General features: G+C 41.1%; 1 protein-coding gene across 2 annotated transcripts in view; it reads left to right on the top strand.

The window, feature by feature from the left end:
* The first annotated feature begins 474 nt into the window (after positions 1-474).
* trim67 (tripartite motif containing 67) overlaps positions 475-18030 on the top strand; it is a 47312-nt gene continuing 29756 nt past the window's right edge. For both annotated transcript variants that reach the window (XM_023952766.1, XM_023952765.1), the window contains exon 1: positions 475-1357. In XM_023952766.1, coding sequence (XP_023808534.1) covers positions 551-1357 — 807 coding nt within the window. In that variant the 5' untranslated portion in view covers positions 475-550. The remainder of the gene's footprint in view (positions 1358-18030) is intronic.

The following is an 18030-nucleotide window of genomic DNA, read 5'->3' as shown; positions in this document are numbered from 1 at the left end:
TTTTAATGTAAACAGTACAGCTTTTCTGCAGCAAACTGTTAATTCACTAACTTAGCTTAGATAACTTGCCACTTATGTCTCAGTTTGAATTTCTAAGTTTTTAACCTATGCGGGTGTTTAGCTTTTTTTGTGGAATTTGACAGTCTTGACAATTCACCTTCTTTTTATGATATTGCTCAATATTTTTGCAAATTAATTTATTAATGAGCTGTCTTACTCATTTTACACTGATTTAAATGCTTATCAGTTTTTTACTTTAAAATGTAACCTTAAAATTACACATGGGAAAGGAGGCGTGGCTAATTTTTAGCAATAATTAACAGGATAGATTCCAACTGTTTTACACCCAATTGCGGACAGTAAGTAGAGACGTCATATCAAACAAGACAGCCAATGTAAACCAAGGGGTCACGTGATCCATTCTATTATGCTCACAGGTCAAAACCACAGACCCTCTAAGGCGCATGCGCAGATCATTGCGGGGAGCTGTCCGCGCCAGTAGGTGCTGATGTGAAGCGGTTTCTCTCGAACCACCAACACGGTCGGAGCGATGGATGAAGAGTTGAAATGTCCCGTTTGCGGTTCCCTCTTCAAGGAGCCCATCCTGCTGCCATGCTCCCACAACGTCTGCCTCATGTGTGCGCGGAACATCACCGTGCAGACGCCGGACGGAGAGACGCCGGCGCAGAGCCGAGCCTCGGGCAGCTCGGACTACGACTACCTGGACATGGACAAGATGAGTCTGTACAGCGAGACGGACAGCGGCTACGGCTCCTTCACGCCGTGCCAGCTCAAGTCCCCGAACGGCGTGCGGGTCTTCCCGCCAGTCCTCCCCCAGCGGCACTGCTCCCTCACCTGCCCGCTGTGCCACCGGAGCGTCTCTCTGGACGAGCGCGGGCTGCGGGGTTTCCCACGGAACCGGCTGCTGGAGTCCATCGTGGCGCGTTGTCAGCAGAATCGCGCCTCCTCTTCCTCCTCCTCTTCATCTGGAGCGCCCAAGTGTCAGCTGTGCGACCGGAACCCCGTGGACGCCACGGTGATGTGCGAGCAGTGCGACGTGTATTACTGCGGTGCGTGCCAGCAGCGGTGCCACCCGTCCCGCGGGCCCCTCGCCAAACACCGCCTGGTGCCGCCGCCGAGGCAGGCAGCGGCGGGCGGCGCGGCGATGGCACCGGGCGGCGGTCAGCAGCCGCCCGTGGCCGCGCGGAAGCCGGCGACGTGCGTGGATCACGAGGCGGAGAACTTCAGCATGTACTGCTGCAGCTGCAGGGCTCCGGTCTGCACCAAGTGTCTGGAGGAGGGGAAGCACGGAAAGCACGACGTGAGACCGCTGGCCGTGATGTGGAAGCAGCACAAAGTGAGTGGACCCCCCACACGAATATATCTATAATTACAATAGTGAACACATGTCCTTATTATTTTGGATCCCAGCTGTGATGCATCCTCTGCTTGATCTGCTCCACAGCATTTGGCAAATTCCTGCTGATTTCCATCCAAATATCTTCGCTGACTAGCTTTGTCTGCCAGATGACATCAATAAATCACCTCCTGTTTTAATTAAAGAAGGATTAAAGTGATTTATTATCCACTTTTTTTCCTTTTTTGTTATAAAATATAAGATGATCCTGCTTTAGTGCTGAAGTCAGAGGAAGTTCCTCTTTTCTACAGTTATGTTTTGACTAAATCTATATAAATCAAGTTCAATCTCTGGCAGTTAAATTTCATTTTTTTATACTGAGGGAAATCCAGTTTTTAGTAGAAGTGAAAAGGACAGCAGGAGGGACCCTCCCACTTTTGTAATAATTTAAAGTGATTCAGATCAAAATTTAAGGACCCACTGTTCAACTCTTTGCTGATGATAATGTGGTTTATTGTTTTGCCTCATCAGGACTTCAACTCTTTTTTAAAACAAGCCTTCCTTTGATAAGAAATGTCACACAAACAAAGCTTAAATTTCCTCTCTTATAATTTTATTTATTTATATTAAAGTGTTTCCAGTGCTCTCTTAATTATGATGGTGAACAATATCGTAGCTATCCAGCCGTACAGTTTAGATCCAGATTCCAGCTCAGATGAGGAAAGCAAAGATGTACATGGATCTATTTGTCTGCAAGTGAATGCATCAGAATGGAGCGGAGCAGGGAGCTTGTGGCCTGCCAATTGCTGCTTCTATGTAACAAATATGACCTTTTTCTAATGTGTGTTTTTCACCTGACTCTTATTCACAATAATTTTAATAAAGAAATAACCAAAAATCATATTTTTAGCTTAATTTTCTTTGTACTTGTCCTCCACTATAAAAAAATAGATCATATAAAATACACCAAACATAAATTTTTATTGGAATTGGGTTTTGAAAAGTTTAATTTAATAGTTTCATGTTTTTCTATTCTAACATTTTATGATAAAATAGAGTGAAGATGAGTGAAAAAGCAGCATATTTTTTTTATAGAATTACAGTAAATGTGATTAAAAACAAATCAAAAATATTAAAATAGCATTTTCCTTTAGTATATAAAAAATCACAAGATTTGTGTAAGAATGTATCAATTTTTTGTCCATTTTAAGTAAAAAAAAACACTCACAATGACTACTGTTAAAATATTTGGAAAGATTTCATTTTTACTGTGTTAAAATTAGGATTTAAAAATATTTTCAAGTCTCTTTGATGATAGTATAGAAAATCCACAGTTTTCTTTATAATTGACCTGAAATGTTTTTGGGATGTTTTTTCATAATACACTAGGATAGTGTTTACTATGCGCTCAAAGAGATACCAGTTTTTGTGTTGCTGAATTTACCAGAAAACACAAAGAAAGAGTTTTTGGAATTTTCTGATTAACAACAAATAAATGAACAGCTCAACAACTGTTCTACTGCCTTTTTGATTGTATTGCGTCTTGCATCCATTCCTTGTATTCTATATTATTATTATTATTATTATTATTATTATATTTTTATGTTTCCAAGGTACTACTAAACTGCATTCCATGAGTACCTCTCTATTTTTTTTGGCAAGTAAAATGGTTCTTATCCTCCCAAACATTTCATGGACTTATTGACCTTGTGTTGATTCTGCATGCAACAAATAAAGCTTCATTATTATGAACCCTAACCCTAGAAAAATATTCAGGAAGAAGCTTTTATTTTGAAAAGATACAATGTTTTTGGTATTAAGTCTTCCTGTTGGAGAAAATGCAGAGAAGAAATAACTAACATGTTTTTTATAGGACACTTTTAGTGTAATTTCTGGGACATCACTTTACAGTTAAACAGTAATATTAAAGGTTGATATTTTTTGGAGAATATTTATTATAACCTTACTCAAGTTATTGTTCTCAACCAATTATTTTGCTCCATGTTTCTTACCTGTTTTGCATAAAAATTGCGTTAACATCAAAAAACTGTTTGGGTTTGTCCACATGAAGCAAAATATTAGCAAAAATTAAAAAATAAAAAACCACTGTGCTTTGGTAGCCAAAATTCAAAATTAAATACACAAAAAAAATATTTTCTGGGAAATAAGAAAAGATGAACACATGATTTAGTTGCCTGAAGGTAGGAACTTCAGGCAGATTCAAATTTGAGGAAGTACACCTAAATATGTGCTTAAATAAAGAATCAATGTAAAAGTTTTACATTTTAATCTATTACACATTTGACAGTACCTTACCTTCATACATTTAATTGAACTGAACTCCTGTATTTTTTTAAACTTGTCATGGTTTGAGTTTGTTTTGTCTTGGTTTTTGTCTTAGTTCTTGTTCTGTCTTGTTTGGTTCTGTTTCCTGTTTTATTTTGAAAGGGGTTCTTGTCTTGTCATGTCTTGAGTTGTACTTCCTTTGGTCCCCATCTGCCCTGATCGTGTTCACCTGTGTCTTGTCTGCCCAGCCTGTATATAAGTCTTGTCTCTGCCTTCCTCTTGTGCTGGTCCATTAACGTTGCTAACGTCTCGTCCCTGACTCCCTTCATGCCATGTTTCATGTTTTGCTCACAGTAAGTTTAGTTTTAGTTTTGTTATCCTGCTCTGCAGCGCTTTTTGTTTGTGATTAAATCCCCTTGCCCTTGAACCGTGTTCCTCTGCATTTTGGGTCCTTCACGCTGCCACAGCCCTCCCCACATGACAAAACTTGTATTTGAAAAAAGAGCAAAAACGAAAAATGTTGTAAATTGGCAAAACTTGTGTGAGAGAATAAATATATAGCTAAAGGGATGCATAGCAGAGGAATCAAAGTGTTGTGTGCCGCATGTTTTGTAAATAAAGCCTGAAAACAGACTTAAAAATGAGCAAAGCGATGCACAAATGTGAGAGTTGAACCTAGGAGCCCGAAACGTGCGTTTACATAGGCTTTTCATTGAAAGCGGTCACTTGAACTTGTGTTTCTGAGCCTGGCATGAACGCGACATCAGAGGAATCACAGTGTTGTGTGCACCAAACAGTGCAGTGTGAAAGCTCCCTAACGATTGTCCAAAGAGACGTTTGTCCGTCTTGTGTTGGCTTCCTCTGATTTTGTTCCTCTTTGTTTTTCATAAGATCATCCGGCCAACGTGCGGCTGTTATCGTGTGTGTGTGAATGAAAAAGCCTTTTCTGCCTGCCTTTTACTATCTGGGTCATTGTGACTAATCTCTCTGTCTGTCTTTTTTACGCAAGCCATTCTAGCTATCATTCATCCCCTCACGAATCTCCATTAGCCGTTTCAACTTGACTTGTGTGGATTCGCCATTATTTTTTTTATTGAAATATAATCATTGAAAAACTCTTTAAGACACAACCACACAACGATGCGATGCACAGCTCTTCACAAAACAAAGAACAGAAAAAAAAGTATACATATATAAAAATATAAAAAACTTTCATGAGGGTATGTATGAGGGTATGTCTTTGACTAAGCCAATTATGAAAATCTTGCCAGAATCTTTGGATCACTGGACATGAAAAGACAAATGTTGGGTTGTTTCTGGGGCTGTATGACAGAAATCACACGGATCAACCTCAAAGCCAAATCTACTCCTCAACGTCTCTGCCGATGGGTAGTAATTGTTTATAATTTTGAACTGCATTTCTTTAATTTTGGGGATCACTGGCCATTTTATGAATTTCCATAGTTGAGCACCTGATGTGACAGGTGTCTCAGTTATTTTATACTTCACTTTTCAATTAAAGTCATGGTATAATTGACATTTAAAGGATTTGTTTGGATTCACCATTATTTGTCTCCTAAGAACATCTCCTATTCTTTTTTTTTTTTTTTGTCCTGTCCAACAGCTGAGCAAACAGATGAGAGCTGAAAGGCCTCTTGTGTTGGACATATTTTACTGTTGCAACAGGGTTTATGAATCTGTCACAGTAGGTTCACATTTGATTTAACCCCTTTTGTAATTTAGGCAAAAATATATTCATCGTACTTATATTTGTAACAATTTTTTGTTTGAACTGATGGAAAAGAAAAGGAGGGAAGAAGAGAGAGGGATGTTGGGGGGGGGGGATTATAAAAGGGGGGGGTAAGTCCATGAAGCAGCATAAAGCAACAAGTTGCTGGAAGTTTATAAGCATTGCGGTTAGGTTTAGAAATAATACAAATCTAAAAAAAAGGGGGCGGGGCCTGCCCACACACACTCAAATGTTACAAACATACCTGTTGGCTCCAAAAATGTTCACATACAAACGTGTCAACATGTACACAATACTAATAATTTTCCCACACGCATACTTATGCCTTCAGACCAAAACGTGAAACATTTCATTCAGTCACGCAAACTATTTGTTCAGAGGTGAGAAAGCACCTGTGCTCGAGTGAGTGTTTATATTCTTCTGGGGTGGAGGATGGAATGTAAATGGAAGGAGAGAGAGTGCCCAGTCATCCCCACACCAAGACCCCCGACACATCAGCAGCGGGAGCTAGTACTCCCCAACACCCACATCCGCCACCAAGGCCAGGGCCAGCAGGATCGCCACAGGGGCCCCAAAGCCTGAGAGCAGGGAGGCATGGGGGGACAGAGAGTGCAAGCCCCAGCCCAACCAGAAGAGCAGCCCCCGCGCCGCATCGGGAGGGCCCAACGCGGGGCCCCGCCCCAAGAGAGCACCCCCAGCCCCAGACGAGCAGCCCACCATTACCCAGGAGTTCTGAGCATCCCCCCTCTGCGACCCCTAGGCATGGGCCAAGGCCCCCCAAGGGAGACCCGCCCCACACTCCAGGCAGCCATCCACCCATCCCACGGTTTGTCCAGGAGAGAGCGAGCCAGGGGCCAGCTACCCCTGCTCAGGAGGAAGATGCCTAAGAGAGCTGGGGGTCCACAAGGAGTGTTGTAACCGTGGCCCGACCAGGCTCACCCACAATTGGAATTTTGGAGAACGCCGCTGCTCGAGGGCAAGGGCCCACACCACAGGGACCAGGACACCCCCAGGCTCAGATGTGATGTGATCACTGGCTCCTGGTCTTGCCAGGGAACTCAGGGATCCCTCTCCCTGCGTGGAGAGAGGGTGCCGGCAGGGAGCCAGCACCCAAGGGACTCGGCTGCCATTGCCAAGGGCCTGGTACCTCCTGCCAGGGATGGGGTAGGGTACAGATGGTCAGAGGCCTCACCTTCCTTGTATAATGTATGTATGTTTGTGAGTGTGTGTATGTGTGTTGGAGTGTATATTTAGGGTGGGAGTTTAGCTCAGGTGGTAGAGCAGGTCGTCCATCAACCGAAGGGTTGGCAGATCGATCCCCGCTCTCCCCAGCCAGCTGTTGCCCCCCAAGCGTGGCCAGTCTACAGCTCACCACTCCCACTACGGGATGGGTCAAACTGCAGAGAAAAATTTCCCCATTATGGGATAAATAACAGTAAAAATATATATATTGTTGAGGTGCAGTTAAAATTGGCAGGCATTGAGAGGACATCTCCTGATTGCTCACATGTCTAAGGTGCAATTAAAACCAAGAGTGGGAGGACCTGTTTCCATACGGCAACCATGGGAGGGGGACCGCGGCCAAGTAGCTCATCCCCCCAAGGTGCGTTGCAGGCTGACCCCCCTCCCCCCATCACCCTACCAAGTGATTATATAAGGTAGGCAGGTATATAAGGTAGGTTGGCAACAGCTGGTAGACTGTCCCCCGGTGGTGAAACAGCCTCCACCCAGCATCGGGCCCTGCTCTCCTCAGTCCCGTGGGCCCCATCCCCCGAAACGTGCCGACCCCCCAGATAAAGCTTTCTATGAAGATTTATCTGTGTACAGAATATCCTGTAAAGCACAGTGTCATCAGCGTATTATTTATCTTTTGATAAACTTCATTAGTTCTCCTCTGTTGTTTTAGTTTAAATATGACAGATTTAAACTTTTTGACTCACTTTTTTGTCTATACAGAGAAGCCTTTATAGTCTGTTGAGGGCTTAATTTCAGTGTTAGCTTCTTTCTGGTTCAATAGTTGGTCAAAATCATTCTATAGACAAGGCACGGCAGTATTTCTCCCAGAGTCCCTTGTGGTCCTGCTGGTATTATGTTTTGCACACATCTTTGAACAGCTCTGAAAAGCAGTCTTGCATATTTGAACACTTTTCCAAATTCCTCCTTCCTATATGCTGCATTACAGCGTGTACAACTTTGTCTTGTTCCCTCTTCTCCATTGTCTTCATTTCCTCTCCTTTTTTGACAAACATAACGCTTTAATGGCGGTGGATCACAGTGAATGTTGTCAAGTGTGTTTGCCGTCAGCAAAATGGTGGGCTGATTAATTGCATTTATTATGCTCTGTTTGGTAGTAGCCAGTCAAACTTTTGTTTAACAAAATAGAAAATCCATACATACTTTGTAAATACTGTCAATTGTATGCTGTTATCAAGAATGCAAGACTGTCTGTGTTTGTTTTTTTCAATGCTTTTTATGCAGTCAATGAATTATGTTGTTGTTTCACGCCACCAATATCAAGATTTAGCTTGTCTGATGGAATGTCTGCATAATTATTTTTAGTGCAGAAGCATCCAGTGCTCCATCTCGATTGCAACTCTTAGTCTTATCCACTGTTTTCATACAATGCTTTTTGCAAATGCACAAAAACTAAATGTGCTTCTTGCATTCCTGCTAATCTGATGTTGATCTAAATGAGTTTGTTTGAAAATCTCAAATAAAAAAACCAGACCAAATTGCTTATGTAAGAGTTTTCTGGCACTACTCTCCACGGACTCCCTCAGAGGGCATGAAAATGCAAAAGTGAGGCGTAAGGAGTGCTAAGGAGAGACACACTGATCCACTTTCCTGCATCAGTCAAGCAGAAAACATGAAGCACACACTGCAGATATGCATGAGCTATCAGTGCAGAGCATTTCCAGAGGCAGAGTTAAATAAAAAAAACAGAAATGCAGAGTTTCAGCTTTTCCTGCTGAGTGTTCCACTGTCCAGGTTGTCATCTTAAGTCTTAAATGGGACCCTTCAAACTGGTTTTTGATGTGCTAAATCATCGAGAAAAAAGGCAAAAACAAAAAAACTGATAAGAAATGACTTTGGTTTAAAAGTTTGAAAGAAATCCTTTTTAAAGCTTAAGGAGGATAAGCTTACTTACCTTTAATACCTGCAGACACCACATATGGATGTAGAAAAAAACTTTACAACCTTAAGACATCTTAATAAAAATCAAACCAGTTTGATTTTCTGTGGATTTGCTGAATCAGGACCATAAACTACAGGTAGATCAATTTATGTTACATGTAGCATCAAAATTACATAAGATAAACAAGAATTGGACAGAAAATCAAGACTTTGAGCAAAAGTTCAGCTCACTAAACCATGGTAGCCCTTATGCAGAACACCCCTCATGTCCATATCATTTTGGTTTTCCCCCGCGAGTGTGCGCCTGAGTGGAACAGTTTATTTTGTCGCTGCACCACCAGTCCTGACTGACATCGACACAGCTGGCATTTTGAGTAAATGTTTGTCAGGTCAAACACAAATGAGATGCTGTTTGTTCATAAATCAACATTTTGGCGACTCGTGTTGAACAAGTGTTTTACAGTCAGCTCATTCAGCGTGGACGTGTGACACAAATCTGTCACATGTGGGAGAGGAAATGGAAGACGAAGGCTAATGCAGACGGTATGCCATCTGTGTGGATCATATTCCAACGCAGAAAAGCGTCATTTAGAGCTCTCAGTTAGCATTTTTGTCACCTAGTTTTATTTCGCTAACATCCTGACAAAACATTTTGACATCTGAGCTTCGTGCTGCCTGTTTGCTTAATATATGATGCATTTTGTGAGGCTGCCACAACCTGCAGCCACAGCAGCCCTGTGAAATATGTGCCATTTCATGCATCAGAGAACAGAATTCTGTAGCATCTCTAACAGATGCGTCCCCACTTCTTTGACAAACGTCTGCGGACGTTTGCTTTTAGATGAAAACATGAAGAAATCTCTTCACTTGTCTCAGGAAAAGTCACTGTGGTGGCACATTGCAGACAGCAGGAAGGGCAGTTGAGTTGAGAACAGATCTGTGCCGAGCGCCTGTGCCTGACGAACCTCATTCCAGACTGTAGATGCTTATTAGTTCGGCCTCAGTCATCTCTCACCTCAGGCGACAAGAACACAGTGGGAACTGTGGTAGTGAGCATGCAGTACTGTGTGAAAGCTCCTTAAATTATTGCAAAAACCCTGATATTGTGGTCTCCATACTATACAGTATGAGGGTGTTTTCAGACTGGAAAAGTTTGTTGGTCCTGATCGAGTCCACTTAACCTGGTCTGGATCCAGTCCTGAACTTTACATTTGGTCTGTCCTCAGACTGCCTTTCAACAAGACATTTCTGTTTTGAACCAAAGCTTGTAAACAAAACAATGTGAGTAAAAATCTCTTTGGTCATTGGACAGGAATTACCAGTACAGGGCATAGCAACGAGAGAAAGAATAATGGAAGTCCTACACTTTGCAGTCCTTGTTGACATAGGTCACTTATTCAAACTTTATATTTCACCAACCAATTCTGTATCAGCGTCAGGTTCAACACTTTATTTTCTATTTTGGTACGGTGGAGGCATGCTGAATGGTGGTTACTGAGGAGGCAGCAGCTATGAAGATATGCGGATAATGAGTTGCTGTGTTTCCTCGTTGCTTTGTCCGCCCGCGGCTTATGTTTCCTACTCTGTTTACGTACGTCCCGTAATGGCCAGCTATAGTCGTCTGATCCAGTTGTCCCGCTTTGAGAACGAAGTGAACCAAAGCTGAGTGAATGAACCGAGACCACCTCAGAAGATGGGTCAGAGTGGTTCCTGGTCACGGAACAGGGTCCGCTTGGGTGTATTCTGACTGAAATGTGTTCTGGATTATCAAGGGAAACTTTGGTTCACTTTAAGCGGAAAAAATGTGTCCAATCTGAGCAAACCCTGAGATTTAAAAGAGCTATCATGCTGTTTTTAAAGTTATTGTAATTCTAATTATTATATCAACCTAAGTCTGTCCCGCAAGGACTATGTTGCTTTCTCAATTCTTCCTTCTTACTGCGACTGTGAGTGAAAAATTAGCCCTCGTCACAATTTTGGGCATATTGACCCCCCCCCCACCACCACACACACACACAAAGTGATGACATCACAGCGGGTGATGCTGTTCAAACAATGAATAGAGCCAGAGTACCTTTAAAAAAAGAAGACACACATGTCAGGGATTTTTATTTACTGAGCATCTGCATCGTGTCTCCTTGTTTTGATGTGGTTCTGTGTTGTGTGCTTTTTCTTTTCTGTATTTTCACAATTTTCATTCATTTAAGTGACTTTGTGGGTTGATAAATCTACATTAATCTTTTATCGCAATCACATATTTGTTCTCATTCTATACTATTAGACTTATTTTTCTACAAAGGTTTGAACTTTCAGAGTTGAAACAAGAGAGAAGTGTGAAAATGTTCATGTCTGAGAAAAGCGTATCAAGTGTGTACTGGTGGATTTAACAACCTTAGACATCTGTAATAACTGTTTTAAATAATAATGACTACTTTGTGGCTTTTGGTTATCGCAGGTTATTTTTAGAACGCAACTCCTGCAATGGACAAGAGAACACTGAATTTTTTGTTTTTATTTCAGACAAGGATGAAGTTGACGTCCGCTTTGTTGCTTCAATTTTGACAGTTAAGGGTAAAGTTAATGGGTTCTACACAAAATGAAGAGACTAAAGAAAGTTTAAAACAGCTGGAGATATTTTACAGAGGATGAAGATGATTTTTCCCTTAAGAGATATAGGAAACTGGACCCTCCCCCCCAAAAAAATCAGAAGCCAACTTCATCCTCGTCCATAGCAGAAAAAGAATAGAGACTCACTGCTGTAAACCAAATAAGTCAAATCAAACTTTGAGGTTGAGTTGCAAAAAATAGATAAAAGAGAAACAAAACAAATGTAAAAATACATATTTTTAAATATTTTCTAATATTTCTTTCTTTTCCCACTATCCGTCTCTTATAATGTGAAAGTGAAAGGCAGTTCATTTGGATTTCCACTGTCGATGGTTCATTAAATGATGGAGCTCCTAAAGGTTGGATGCTGCATCCATCAGCTGATGTCTGCACAGAGCATGCATACAATCACTTTATTATTAGCAACAGCAGAAATATCAAACATGAGGGGGCTGCAGCAGATCTGTGTAGGCAGTAATGATAATAACCAAACAGGATGGTTCATCTTTATTGGGGAGAAGGCAGTGACTCAGAAGAATAAATGATGCCTATGCTCTTGAAATTTTGCTTCACTTCTTAAAAGAAAAAAGGAAAAAAAAGAAGGTTTAAATGGATTTAATGCTTAATTTACAGAGTTTTTCTTAACTGTCACTCAGTCTTCCAGTTACTGAAGTTTTATTTCCATATGGAGGTTTAGTCCTTATAATATGACTAACAGATAAAAGTTCCCAAGATGTCAGGGGCATGCCACGCACCACAGCAGCGTTTGTGCAGCAGGACTTCAGCAGTGAATGTAGGTTAATGCACTCTTTGCTGCGCTTCCACTCCTTTCTGCTAAAGCGTCCTCTGGAGAGACGCCGGCGTACATGTGTGCATGCGCCCCCGATCTATTTCGGGTAATGGCGCGAGGGCTGATGCCAGACTTCTGAGGAGCGTGTGGATATCCTGCATCGAACACTGTTACCATGGTTACTACCATCAGCTCCCCCTCTGAACGGGCAATCAAATTAAGAGTTGAGTCTTTTTTGACTATTAATACCCAGAAGCCTACATTACTACATTTACATAAACAATGTTATCTTATGTAAAAAAACGACGGTTACGTCTTCATTACCTGACATTTGAAAATTATCATTGGTTTAAAAGAAGGGTCTTCATTCTGCTATGGATTACTGCTCTCCTCCTTTATAGGCAAACTGTCTTGAGGGGCGGGGTGTTTAAAAGCGACCATCAACCTCCTTTTTTACTCCCCAATGTTCCTCTTTGGTCTGTTTTGTTGGAGAACTGGCATTTTCCTTTTCAAGTCAGTTTGTATCCATTTTTTGACTCAGTCAGACTGCTTACTGTAACATTTAGGAAAAAAGTTCACGCTCGAAGAGCTGCAGCTGCTCTGTAAAATCCCACTCCAGTCATCTTTTGATCTGTTGTAAAAGTTTTCCCAGTGGTCTTATAACTATGATTATGCCATTTTTAGCCAAAAAACAAACAAAACTGTGTTGTTTTCTAGGACATAATTTCTGCAGAGCAGCAGGAGTTCATTTGAAATTGTGCTCTACATATTTCACCTGGGGCAGAACCAATTTGGGGCTAATATTATATTTAAAAAGTAATATTGTCTTAAAGGAAAGGTTTGCTGTGTTTTTTTTCTTCAGGATTGCTGAACTTCATTGGGATGACTTCGTTTTCCTGTTTGGGGTTAAACTAAAGGATGTACGGGGGTGAGGATGGGGACTCACATTGCAATATAACCATTTATCAACATGGTTCTCTATGAGCCACAAAATAAACAAAAAAGAAAAAAAGAAAAACCAAAGTGATTGAAACAGTATCAGCATTTATTTTAGCTCTTTGAGGCAGAATATTTCTCTTTTTCTATTTAAAGCCCACAAACCAATGCAACATTTGAATCCCAAAAAGTTACTGAAATTAATGAAAATGGTTAAAGTACAGAAAAGGAAAAGCACACAGTGCAAAACCACATAAAAAAAATGTTAAATCAAAATGAGTCTCAATAGGAGTTAAGAGCCCGAACTGAGTTTTTAATGGTTAGTTTAAAAGAGTCAAAATGAAGGGGGGCAGTGAAATCAAAAGTAAGGGGAATTGAAGTGAGTCGAACAGATGAGACGGAAACAAGACAGATAAAAAGACCTGGGAATTCAAGCTGGTACAGAATTCGGAAGAAGTTTGGTGAGGTACAAGGGGGTCACTTTGTGAACGACCTTGTGGGTGAAAAGTAATATTGTGTACTGAATACGGTTGGTGATTGGCAGCCTGCAGAACAGGTGTAATGCTGCGTTCACAGCGTCAAATTCGTGTCGGCTGCCTCTCTTTCACCATGTAGTAAATTCCCTACACGCTGCCTGTCCAAAAATCTGTTCATAGCTTGATGCCCCAACCACGTGTGGGAGGAGCTACCAGCTAATATTTTTAGCCTGATCGCTACAATCACAGGGGTGTCTGTGATTATGCCATTTATAATACATGAAAGACACAGATAATGCTGAAAGATCAGGTTTATTTATCATGAAGAGTTCTACAAAAACATCGGTAATCATTTCTCCATGTCTGGTCATGAGATCAGTGTGAAATGTTCCTGGTACAGGAAGCTTTACTCCTGCTCCCAGAGTTGTCTGTATGACAGCTGCTCAAATCACGCCGTAGGACCTCAGATCGCGTCTATACCCTTGACTTAATATTAAAACTGGCCTCTGCTGCGCGAGTCACATTTGTGTCTTGCAGTTCCCTCGAGGTTCATACCTCGAAGGAGGTAGCCTTAAGATGTCCCTTAAGGCTACCTTAAGGGACATCTTGAATATGGCATGCCTGTGATAAGTGTTTTGGGAAGTATTCGTAAGAATAATGGAAGTTACAGCAAATATGATGGACTACTGATGCTGCTATACGCTGCCCTTACACCAACACTAGTCATTAGTGCGATGCAAGTACAGGCTCTTTATTGACTGTGCACAAATGCCGCATGAACAGAATGCGCAGATAGATGGTAAATGGTGCGTACTTAGATAGAAGGCCCAAAGCACTTTACAGTCACAGTCCCATTCATCCATGCACTCATTCACACACTGATTGTGGCTCCGCTGCCAAACAGTGGAGCTAACCTATAACCGCTAAAAGCAATGTGGGGCTCAGTTTCCTGCTAAAAGACACTTCGACACAAGGACGCTCAAAACAGGAACCAAACCTGCGATCATTCAGATATCGACTGCTCTACCTCTGCACCATAGCGGCCCCATAGTGATACAGTCAGGCTTCGTAAAAGGAGCGCGCAAGGAGAACGAACTTTTTACTTGAACATCAATAACGGGCTCCTTTCGCAGTGCACAGAATTTGGGGGACACGTCCCTGGGGAGGGACCATGTCTCTTGGAGAGACTATGTCTCTCGTCTGGCCTGGAAACAGCCTGGGGTCCCCCCAGAGGAGCTGGAGGAAGTTGCTGGGGAGAGGGAAGTCTGTGCATCTTTGTTTAGAATGCTGCCCCTCCGAGCCGGTCCTGGATGAATGGAAGAAGACGGATTGATAAAAAAGGAAAGATCCAAAATGCAAAAAATTGTGCATTTTGTGGTACAAGCACCAAATTTTGCATTAATAGACGGCAGCCATCTTTACAAATTGCCACCATTTTGGATTTTTTTCATGGCTAATATGCTTTTCTGAAAGAGGGGATCCTAAGCTACATCCGTGCCAAATTTGGTGCTTGTACCACAAAATGCACGATGTGTCCGAGAGATCAACCTGACCGGTTCCGCTATGACCATAACGTGTTGTACGAGTGTTCGCTACGATCTGTCGCTCACATCATGAAAAAATGTACATGAACAGGCTCATTGAGTGGTCTACAACCTTGATATTTTGAGGGGGTTACCTGCATGGGCCGTACAGGTTTGCCCATTTTTTACATGCAAACAGCCTGTATCCACCCGTAAGGGCATTTGTGACTAAGGCTTCATAAAGAGTCTTCTGGGGGAGACCAAGTTGTGCTAATGTTGTCAGTCAGAAACTTTCAAATTAAGTCATTTGAGAGAAAATTAGCAATATTCAGTGATCTCCAGATTTTCTGTATTCCTACAAAACCGATTTGATAAGTTGGCATCTCACAAAAATGAGCTGTACCTTTACTCTTTGATCTTGAGAAAAGAGTTGTTGATATCTTTTTATAATGTTGTTATAATTGTTATGATGAGTTCTTCAGTGGAAATCCTTGGAGAACAAGCAATAACTCTGCTCTGTTATCTAGAGAAAACAAGATGTTAAATCTTGAGAAAATGAGCTGTACTTTTATTCTGTTGTCTTAAAAAAAGAAGTGATACGGACACAGGACAATTGGCACTACACTTTTATTATTTTAGTATCTCAAGAAAACAGTTGTTATTATCTTGTGATAATGAATTTCTAAGTTAATATCATGACATAACAAGCAATCATTTTATTTTGTTGTCTTGAGAAGCTGAAAAATTTGTTAGCTGACATGGCTCTTCTTGACTTCCACAGAGAGGGAGAGGTTTCATTCCTTAAAAAAATCACATTTGTTCGAAGTAGATCTAAAATCACACATAGTGACGTCTGCTTGTTATGTGGTGTGATTGACAGAGATTCTGCATAGGTTCCTGTGTGGGAAAACCGTGACGCACAGAGTAGAGGCGGCTGCTTCCTCCTGCTTGAATGTGGGCTGCAGACAGACTCACCCTGCTGGGTCCTGGCTTTCTGTTTGGCTTTACATGCTTTTTTTTAATCCAACACAGTGTTGGAAATGCTTATCTTCTATATTCTAACAATAGCCGTCATTTACATGGTCCACCTGTGACCCATCTGTCATCTGATATTGTTTAAAATTGATGTCCAACATTTAAAACATACTTGTTGGAAAATAGGTCACCGTCCTCATGAATGGATTGGCAAACTGAAAAAGCTGTGCAGGTTTAAATCTGAATTTGAGAGGAAATGAAAGAGATAATGGAAGGTAACTGAAGGTGTTTGGCCCCTCCCCCTCTGCATGTCCCTGGGGTGCTATTTTTGACAAGGTCAACACTGGAATCAAACAGCTGACAGGCTGAACACACACGAGCTGCCCATTGTTCTGCTGTGTGTTGTTCTCCCAGCGGTCGCACAAACCATCAAAAGCTTCTGCTTTATTGGATTTTTTTGGACGTTGCAACAATCGAATCTAAAATTGTGTCATTAAATTACATAAACACGAAGCTTGGAACATTTTATATTTGTTTGATCAAAATTCTTTATCACATCCAGATCTATTGTTATCTTTTTGTTATTTAGCATTTAGGATTTTGGCTTTGCAGTTGGAGTCTATGGTTGTAAAGAAAATGGACGGTAAAATGTTAAGTGGGAGACACAAAAATTGGCAAACATATTTTTGAATCAGTCATGCAAAAAGATCTAATGGTTGCCATGGCCTATCAACTTTGTGAAGGCTGCCATTTTGATTGAAGTTGTGACATAACATTTGATTACGTTGAGTGCTTATTCAACTCTTTATTAAATAATATCCATCAATGGCTTTAATGGTGTATTTCCTGCAGCTGCAAAAGAACAGTGGTTACATTTTTGATAATTTTGTTAACATAAGTATGAAATTTTCTATTTTAACTCTTAAAAGATGAACAGAAAAGCCTTGACATAATGGTAGAGGCTCAGCTAGTTGTTATTTTCTGTTTCCTCCTTACAGTATGTCAAGAACAGGATTTCAGAGCTTTAACTGTACCTAAAATTATATTTCTGGAGTACCGGTAAATATGTTATTCAGACTTTGCTCCCCAAAAGCATTTCTGTTAGCAGCCATGTTTGCACCAGGGCTTAGTTGCTGCTGTTTACTGAGCAGGAGGAAATCAGCTTGGTGCTTCCATGAATGTCACTGCTTTCTGTGAATGTCACAGAGTAAATGAATAGTCCTGTGTTGGATGCATTATGGCGTAATAAGATAATGGCACTTGCTATTCAGAGCGAAGTTCAGAGGTGCTGACAGCAGAGAAAGAACAATTAGATTCTTTATTGAAGGAGTCATAAAAGATGAAAGAAAGGTCAAAAGAATGAGGACAATGGAAAAGGAAACAAGACAGCACAGCAAGAGCTTCATTGCATTTGAGATCAATCTTTTTTTGTGTGTTTTTTATTTCCGTCTCCTACACAAGCCTCCAGGATTTCTGTGTTTCTCTTTTGTTCTGAAACTCCTCAACGGGCTGCAGCTCCCTTACTGCTGAAGGGGAAATGTCACATTTCAACACCAGCATTTTTCTCTGGTGTCTGCTGTGGACTGACACATTAGGACCAAAGCCAAGTTTCTTCCTGGATCCTGCGATGAGGGAGGGCCGCCACTGACTTTTGTTAATGGAACAATGACACCACAAACCCAATTACATCTATGACCCACTGAACCATATTGAAGTGGTCTGAATGAACAGAGAGCTTGAGCCAGAGCTTATTTTATCTACCTACTGCCAGCTCAACTATTTATTCTTTCAACCCCCCTTCCTCCCCCCTCCTGCTGACCTGCTGGTCACAAGTTTATCCCTTAAGTCAGCAGCCAAGCCTGTGGCTGACCATGGTGAGAAAACTTGAAACACACCGTGAGTTCTTTCCACATGCTCACAAGTAATTTTAATAAGAAATATTTCCAGCTTAAGTTAAGTTATGAAAAACAATGTTGAGTTGGGGTTAGGATAAAAATATTGAGTTGATTTCCTGCACCAGTAAAATTAAAAATATGTTTAAAAATGTGTAATCTGTCAAAAATAATCAAGAAAAGATTGTTAGTATCTACTTCTGAAAATTCAGTTTTGGAGTTTTTAAAGTCAAATTTGAGTGTTTCCAAAATCAATTCTCTAAAGGGGACCTTTGATGCTTTTGAAAGTGCATTAAAAACAAA

The sequence above is a fragment of the Oryzias latipes genome, chromosome 24 (genome assembly GCF_002234675.1).
Source record: "Oryzias latipes chromosome 24, ASM223467v1".
NCBI classification, from domain to species: domain Eukaryota; kingdom Metazoa; phylum Chordata; class Actinopteri; order Beloniformes; family Adrianichthyidae; genus Oryzias; species Oryzias latipes.
The sequence above is the reverse complement of the archived record's forward strand: the minus strand, read 5'-3'. Positions and strand labels throughout refer to the sequence as shown.